Source organism: Sipha flava, unplaced genomic scaffold (assembly GCF_003268045.1).
Source record: "Sipha flava isolate LNK unplaced genomic scaffold, YSA_version1 106_pilon_pilon, whole genome shotgun sequence".
NCBI classification, from domain to species: domain Eukaryota; kingdom Metazoa; phylum Arthropoda; class Insecta; order Hemiptera; family Aphididae; genus Sipha; species Sipha flava.
This window is the reverse complement of record NW_020271721.1, coordinates 414,637-424,073: the sequence shown is the minus strand read 5'-3', so window position 1 is coordinate 424,073 and position 9,437 is coordinate 414,637. Positions and strand designations below refer to the sequence as shown.

At 25.6% G+C, this 9,437-nt stretch overlaps 1 protein-coding gene across 1 annotated transcript; it reads left to right on the top strand.

Moving 5' to 3' along the window:
* Nucleotides 1-121: 121 nt before the first annotated feature.
* On the top strand, nucleotides 122-7,795 carry LOC112684970 (probable ATP-dependent helicase PF08_0048). The gene is made up of 9 exons (XM_025556717.1): nucleotides 122-322; nucleotides 449-761; nucleotides 888-922; nucleotides 1,068-1,265; nucleotides 2,822-3,000; nucleotides 5,275-5,426; nucleotides 6,876-7,125; nucleotides 7,440-7,594; nucleotides 7,668-7,795. Exons 1-9 carry the CDS (start codon nucleotides 122-124, stop codon nucleotides 7,793-7,795), a joined length of 1,611 nt encoding a protein of 536 aa, XP_025412502.1.
* The last annotated feature ends 1,642 nt before the right edge of the window (nucleotides 7,796-9,437 follow it).

Genomic DNA, 9,437 nt, shown 5'->3' with positions numbered 1-9,437 from the left:
AACTCTGGATGATACTTTAAGTATAAATGATGAAAGTTTTAAATCAAAGAAGCATAAAAAAAATAAGGAGCATAGTAATGATATAGGTTTAACAGATTTCACTACTATTAATGCAGAAAAAATGATTTTTGATGAAAATGTTGAAGGATTTATAGATGATACTTCTAATATTGAATCTAATGAGTTATTGAATAAAAAAAAAGAAGACCAAAATCATAAATCGCCAAATAAATTATCAGATAATATAACTAGCACTAGTAATGTAAATTTTGATTTAAATAAAACTATGAAGAAGAGGAAACATGATAAAAGTTTAAGTTCTGTAGATTTCACAAAGAAAAAAAGAAAATTGTTGAATGATATATTTTTTAAATTGTCTGGTAAAAAAAAGAAATACAATAATAATTCAACTAACAAAATAATAGATGAATTTACAAATATTGTTAAGGATATAAAATTACTCCAACAAAACATAACTATTAGTGATGGTAATAGTTCTGATCAAAATGCCAATAAATCTAATGATAATCAAAGTAATGATACAGTTTCAATAGATACTGAAAATAATTCACAAATAATTTCAAATGCTGATAATACAACAGTTAATCATGATACTCAGGAAAATATTGAATTTGAAGCTTTTCAGAGTGCTATTAATTTACATAGCATAGAAAATTCATCATCTACTACTGAAACCCAAGTTCCATTAGATAAATCCAAATTGATCAATGACATAATTAATAATGAAACATCATTAAATAGTCATCCTCATTTTGATTTAATAGTTAAATATTTTACTTCAGAAATGAAAAAAATATTGATTAAAAGATGTGTGTGTGTTTTACCGTCTGAAATTATACTTCTAAAAATTATTGGAAAAAAAGTACTTGAAAAATGTGTTGAAAAACAGAAAAATCTAAAGGTATACTATATTATTGTACATATATTCTATAATATAGTCCTACTTAAAATTCTATCATTTTGTATTTCATTCAAAAGTGAATGGTATCTTTTGAATTAACTTGTGGAATATTATACTAATTTAATTTCTTATTTATTAAATTTAGATTGTAGAAAATTTACACATAGTAGTTCCAAATAAAAGTAAAGAAAATAAAATTCATTATGTGGAGACTACGTTGTCCAAGTTTCCAAAAAATAAAATTATTGAAAAAATTAAGGAACTCAATCCTTCCATTAAATTAGGTGTATTTAATGAAGATGAGGATAATCTGATTAAAAAGTATTGGTTGAAATTTCAACAGGTTTGTATCTTTATTTATAAATTACTTTATTTAATATAAATTATATTATAATTATTTAATTGTTTTTCTTCTCGTATTAAAACTCATGGTTAGTTTTCAATCGAATGTGTGCTCAAGACTTCCCTATTTCCAGCTTACCTCTTCAGTTCTGTGTAGTTTAATAGTCTAAAATCGAAGTTAATTTGTTCAATAAAATAAGTTCATGAATATCCCTGGTCTCACTTACCTTTAATTTTCCATTATATTATTTTATAAGCTAGTTTGTGTTTATTCCTCAATATGTGACTAATAATATTATATCGTCTTTCTTTGATGGTTTTAAGTATCTCTTTGCATTAATTTGTTTCACTTAGTATGCTTTTTTTGTACAGTATTCTATCCAACTCACTCCCAACATCCTTTCCCAACACCACATTTCAAAGGTTTTTGAGGAATTATTGTTTTGCCTTATTTAGCATCCACATTTCGTAGCCACATATTGCATTCTATACATAAACGTTTGTGAAGCATTTCCTTACCCTATTACCCATTTTATTGGAACATAACAATTTTCTTTAATTCATAAATGCTAATTTGCCTGTGTAATTCTGTATCTTATTTTTATGATGCATCTGCTGTCTTGGTTAAGTGAACTGCCTAGATATTTAAAATGTTCCTTTTGTTCAAGCAGTAAATTTCCTGTTTGGATATTTATTCTATAGATTCGGTTTAGTTTTTGGAAATTCATAACTGATTAGTTTTTTGCCACTTTGTAATTAAATGATATTACGGAAGCATCTCACATTGTTTTTTTTTCAAATCGTGCTTATTATTGGTAAGAGTCCAGTATCGTTAAAAATTTTTATAAAGGATATTATTTTTTCACCCACCTAACCATTAAAATTATTGTTCTGCATTAATTTAATTTATTAGCCATTATTTTTTTAGGTATCAATATTATAATTTTCTAAATCGACTAACATTCCAAGCTTCTCTAACAAACACAAGATTGAATAATCTTTTTTATTTAAAAAATCAACCTATAAATTATGCTACCAACACTTCAGTATCTAGAATTTTGTTATTGTAAATACCTATACAATTGATCCTTTTTGTTCTACCACTTAATTATTTTAAAAATTATGTCTCTATTATTTATTTCGTATGACAGAGTAGAGCAACATGTAAATATTAACAGAAAAATATACTATATATATATATATATAAAAAAAAAAAAGGACGCAAGAACCTTTGGACTGAAACTGTAGAACGTCTAGATCTATGTCTCTTATTTTGCTTTTGCTGTTTAATTTGGTTTTTTTTTTTGAAGAACTTTTTAATGTTAAATGCTTTTTTTCCTAAGTAATTGTTCCATTTCTTGGCACTTCTATTTTTTGCTTTCAAATACTTCTTTATACATTTTATTCTTAAATTATTTATATTTCTGTATTCCATGATTATCCTTGGTGTTCTCATACTTCATTCTTTCTTCAATATCTCTTATTTTGTTATAATTTATCCATGGTTTCAAAGGCTTTAGCAAATTTCAATTTAAATGTTATTTTTATGCATTTCAGGAGTACAAAATTTCAGATGTTCGACCATTTTTACCTAATGGCTTGGACATAGCCTTACATAGTAGTGAAAGATTATCATTTATTCGCTATATATCAGTTGAACTTCCAAATCGATTACTATATTCTGTTTATAATAGATTTGTTGTTTTGTTTGATAAAAGAATAATAGACAAACAAAGGTAAATATACTAGTTATATGATTTACTACTATAATTATAGAACCTTATATATTTATAACTTTTTGGGAATGTCTCTAGTTTGAACACTTGAAAGTTCACATAAATAAAATTTTTTTTAGTAAAAAATACATTGTATATATATACAGTAGAAGCTGTTTATTAAGATCACGGATAATTGAAACAAAATGTCTAGGGATGGATCAGCCCTATATTAAAACATTGGAAATAAAATTGACTTATTAAAACAACACATTGGTTATTCAAAACTAGTCAAACTCTCAGAAGACGTATACAAAGATTGAATCAATGTGGACTTACACCTCGATGTTGCTGAGATACCAACAAAAGAAAAGATCTGTAATGCAGTTATGAATCCTCGAACAATTTAACATGCTATCACGGACAATGAAAAAGAAAAAAGCAAGGCATTGGGGATAGTAAAAAATTTAAAAAATTATAGAAGTTAAGGAGAGCATCCCGTGGGGATGAAAAAGGCATGGACAACATTATTACAATACTATGATCATTAAGTTACCTGACACAAAACAATGGACTACGATAAATGCATATTTTACTAAGCATATACATTTTTTTCACAATAGATCATTTTTTTTATAATAAATAAAACAAATCACTTATAAGAAACAATCAGACACGTTTCACCTTGGTCCAAAAATGTTCCTTATAAGCCGCTTCTACTGTATATATATTTATATTAGCTGAATCCATGTACTTCGTAGCCCATTAAAAATTCTACCTCTAATATGTCTCAAACTGTGTATTAAATTCATTACCTGTGATTATGCTAGTGACTATTCTAGTAGTATATTTTTATACATGTAGATAGGTAATGGTTAAAATATACTACATAATAATCTTACAACGATATTCAATTTAGTTTATCGTTGTGTCATTTTATTCATTTAATCGAGAAAAGTCTGACAATTCAAGTAATTAAATGATATTTATTGAAGTTGGAACAACATAATTTTTGTTTTTCCTTCTGGTGCGTACACAAATAAATTAGAAGGTTTTCCAATGCGTAATCATGTCACATACAGCTGTCCATGTGAGAAGCATATATTTTCCAAATTCAGTCCACACTCTTTATAATGTTTTTGTGTTTTGTTGATGGTCATTGCAAAGGCGAGTCGCACTAGAAACTGCAAAGTTTGAATTCGAAAGACATATCTGTTGGAATCATTGGGATGCAAGGAAACAGTACATCTTTACCTTTAAACTTTCCATTTAAAACTGTAGCTTCAATTGTTGCTCTTCAACTTTCACTGAACGCCAGTTACTGTTACAGTATCATGGTGGGTTGATATTTCGTAGAAGAATGGGCACGCCAAATTTTAATGTTAGAATGTGCGGTAACATTAATGCATTTTAATCTCATAGACGCACGTGCCATGGAAACAAATAATAAAAAAGAATAATAATAAATTCAGGGATAATAATTTCTTTTGCACTAATGAATATTATGTTCGGGAGAACATAAAAATATGATGTTTTTTATAAAATTGTAATCTTCATATTATTTTTATTACCAGTATAATTTTCGATTTATTAAGGTACTTTAAATAATTATTAAAATTAAAAATAATAATTCAATTTTACTACAGAAATAAATTATAATAGAAAAATTAGTAAGTATTTTGCTTTGTTCATAAATTAATATTTCATACTTTTAATTTTAATAAAATATTTTGTATAATTTTTAAAAGAATATTTATTAGAATGTATTAATATTAGTATTAAATTATTATTTTACATTCTAATGGTTTTATGACAAATATTTTTTTTAATTATATAAGATTATCACTAGTTAATTTTGTATTGCAATTTCAATGGGCATTTTCTCTTTTTATGTTTCCATTCTAATGAAAAATTTGTTTTTAATTAATTTAAGCTTAATCTTCTTTAAACTAATAAACATTTCAAAGCAACTTTTCATCTTAAACGGTTTTAAAACTTTATTAATAATTCATAGAACTAAATGATAAATATTTTTTTTTTATTTATTACATAAATAGTAAAATGTTTAATAATAAATGTACTAATATTTCTAAGATTTTATTGTTTTTAAAAATAATTTTTATTCTAAAATGTAGGTGAAATTATACATCTCACAACTATTTATCATATTAACAAACTTGAATTATTAGATAGAACCTACAGTATTATTTAAAATAAAGTAATTTTTGTTATGTTTTTAATATAAATTTGGCAATGCTTTTCTTATGAAATATTTGATGATTATTTGGTTCATAGTTTTAGAGAAGTAGAAGACAGATTAATAATGCAAGTTAACAATTGCGTTGCTGTTAGAAACAAGTATACAGTTCTAAATTTGCTTTTAAATAGAACTAAACAACAACTTATCAGAAGATCGAATTTCATAAAATTGCATCCTTCATGTAAAGGTAAGTTAAAATATTTTACGTACATATATTTATTAATAGAATAAATCATATTATTAAATGATTCAGGGATGCTATTTTATAGAAAATTGTCAGGATTTAACTCTTAAAAATCACAAATCATTAATAATTTTTTCTCATAGACTTCTTTGATAATACCTATAAAATATAATCAATTAATATGTATCCGCATTATTTTATAACGCAGATATATAGATTTTCTTTAAAGAAATTTAATGTGGTATAACTAAAACAGGAAAATTTTAGTTTGGATCGGTTGTTTTTTTTCTTAATAGTAAAGTACAGAAATAATATAATTGTTTTTGAAATAAAATAAATAAATAAATAAATATATAATTTGATTCGATGATCTTATTTTAATTTTTTTTGTTAATCAATTTTGTTTTCTTTAATACATGAAAATTTATTAAGATTTATGAATAGCAATTCTGAAGATATGTGGAAAAGGTTTTTTAATTCTTTTAATATAAAAATTGGGATATGAATGATGAAAATGAAAAGCGTTAAAGAAAAATTTTTATCTGGCCCTTACTACATTTTCAAATCACTTCATTATATTTTAGTGTTTATTATAAGTATTTAATTTTTTCACCTTGATCGTAAAATGTAAATATTACATTTTTCTTTAGTATTGAATTGCAGCTAAATCATTAAATGTCTAAATATAATTATAATATATTTCTATATCAGTATAGCATATATAAGCATAGTTATAAATATTAGGCATTTATTTTATTGTATTGGTTCAGTTGTACAATTAAATTATTTAAAATAAATGCTAATTGTCAATTTTTATGACTTTTTTTTCATTTTTGCTTTCTTAACTCTAGCCCGCCAAATTTAAAAATTCTGAAATTTGGCCTTCTTGTTTTAGTTACACATCCCTGGTATAGGTCGTTGTATCAGTAGCAAGGAATAGCAACGTTTATTTAACATTGACTTCTAACAGTTTTTGGAGAAATTATGAAAATAGTAATTTTAGTGAGTGTTTGTGACCACGTTTGTAGAGTATGTGAAAACTCAAAGTGGACTTGTCATACTGTGATGACAATGAAAATTTAAAAACAGCTTTAACCAGATTATTATTTTCTTTGTGTATCGGAAGTTTACTTGAGCAATGGATTTGTCTATTGAAGATCTTTTTTTGGATATCAGCCATTAGTGGAGATAGTCATTGTTGTTTAAGGGCTTCCCTTCCTTTAATATTTTGACCAAGTCCTTCACCGATGGCTCATTGAATATTTTTTAATTATTTTAAGAATATTTTATTGAACTATGTAGGCGTGGAAAGGCAGCAGTATGCTTATGAATTTATTTGTGAATATGATTATCATATTACGTCATATCAACACTTATTGTTTCTTATGTAGCAAATTTATCACATAACATATTTTTTTTAAACTTCTTATTTTATTAATGTTTTATTTTTAGAACGCATTATTTGGAACATTGAAAAACGGCAAGAATTATTTTCAAAAATATTATTAGAAACAAACACCACAAATTGGACCGATTTAGAAAATTTAAAAATTAAAAAACCAACATGGATTAAAGTTGCTAAAAATTTTAGTGTACCTATTAGTGATGAAAAAGTTAGAGTTCAATGGAAGTTTTTATCAACCATGTTGTTTTGTAAACAACCCATATGTTATTCAACATTTAAATTAAATTTATTAAAGTTGTAAGTTTATTTTTCCCTATATTTATATAATTACAAGAATTTATTAGAAATCCATATTAGTTTTAGAATCAATATATAAAAATCAATTTTATCATAATTATGACTTTTGTTTTAATTGGTAAAATATTTGTGATTTTGACAGTATATTAATAAAATATAAATTATTTAAACAGATTGTCGGGGTTTTTATAATTAGAATATATTACCTAATTTGTATATTTAATCTTAACATTAAAATTTTGACAACTTAAATACCTACCATTTATTTATTAATTAATTTAATTTAATTGTTTATTAATTTAACTTGTTTTTAGATTGTTGCAAAAAAATGTTAAGTATTGGTCAGATATAAATTGGAATGAAATAACTAATAAATTGTATCCAGGAGCTAATAGTAAAGTCATTTCTACTATATTTAATTGGTGGATATGTAAGAAAGTTCCTGCAGAAATACGAAGTAATATCAGAGGTAACTTTAAATCTTGACTAAAGTATAAAGTTATTTAATGTAATTATATTTAATTATTTTTTTTTATTTATAGGTACTTTAAAATACTTGGCAACACAAATAGATTTTGATGTAGAAAAACTTGATGAAGATAAAATAAATTTTTTTCCTAGGTTTATTGTTACTGAAAATAATGAGTTGAAATTAAAGGAAGAGTATTAATAATTTTATGTTTTCATAATTAATAATACATTTTTAGAAAATAAAAATTCAAAAATCTACCTTTATGATAATATTTTTCATATGTTCAAAGTAAAATATAGTGTCTCATAATTGATTGATCAATTTTTAAAATATAGGCTCAAATATTGTTTGTATGATCATAAATATTATTACACAGAAAGTATTCATATATTTATTGTACAGACTATAACCGCACTTGGAAATGTTGCCACATCCTCATAGACATGATACAGAAACAAAACAAACTAAAAATTCAACTATTTTGAAATAACAAAACACAAAAAAAATGTCCATACAGAGTTTAGTTAAAATTGAACATTTAGGGAACAAAGTAAGTCCAAACATATGGTTTGTGTTTCATTTTTCCTGCCCACACCAAACAAGTTAATTTTAAAATTGTAGCGTGAACCACGTATGTGTCGCCACCTAGTGGTGTCCAATTATGCAACTGACACCAACGAACCCGCTCTCTTTGATATGCGCGGCGCGTCGTACCTTTCGCGTCATTTAATACCCAATATAGAGCGCTCTTTTTTCACTAACGATTTTCTTTCCGAACTTCCTTTTACATTTTCTAATCTATCAAATTAATTTCGTGATCTCCACTGCTAAAAAATCATCAATATATATCTGTAAGCACTTCTCGAAACTACTCCGCGTCACAATACATCTTCAATTTAAAAGAAAACTAAGAAAAACCAAAAACATCGCTAATCTACACTCTGCTATACAAATCCAGATCTGACACGCTTAAATACCCGGCCGAATAAACTCAAAATCACCTCTCTCGCAGTTGTTCAGATGAACTTTTATGGGTACTATGCATATAGAATATAATTCGTTGTATTTCACTGTATGTTACATAGTTCCCCGTAGTTAAGTAAACTGACAACTTGCCAGTTAAGCTTCATCAACTGTGACGTCGTCAACTTCCCTAGCAATTAGAATATTAGCCGCCATCCACAGTGCCGCTGCCAGTTGTGTTTTATTTTTTTTATATTACCAACTCAATTCAGGACATCCCACCACTGGTTCAGCCGCCCGCCACTTTTGCCGCGAACAAGCCAAACAGCTCTTGCGGTTTGGGAGGAACTGTTCTCCATCAATCATTCAACATATTTAAAACTAAATTAATCAGTAATATATCTTCATATAAATGCTATATATGTTTGTGTCATATTTGTAATTTTATTTATAAAAAATAAAAATAAATATTATTATCATCTATTTATATAAAAACACTGTCTAATATACTTGGAAATATATATATATATATATATATATATACGTATACCTTGACAATCCGACACATAGAGGAGAGTCAAACGTTACAAAATTATAAAATTTTAATTTTCACCGATCAGTCATTTCAAATTACTCAAGTTCGAGCAATTTAGACATAATCGGTATTTGTGTTATTTTTTTAATTAAAATGTGAAAAATGAAAATACAATTGAAGAGTATGAAAATTTATTTATGCTTGGTGCATTGGTTTTATCATATGTTTTTGTCTATATATTTGACCAGGATTTATCTTCACCAATTAAAATGTAGGAAATGGGTTCTAGTCAGAGTTGGGCAAAAACAAATCAAAATAATGAATAAAAAATAAAAGCCTGAA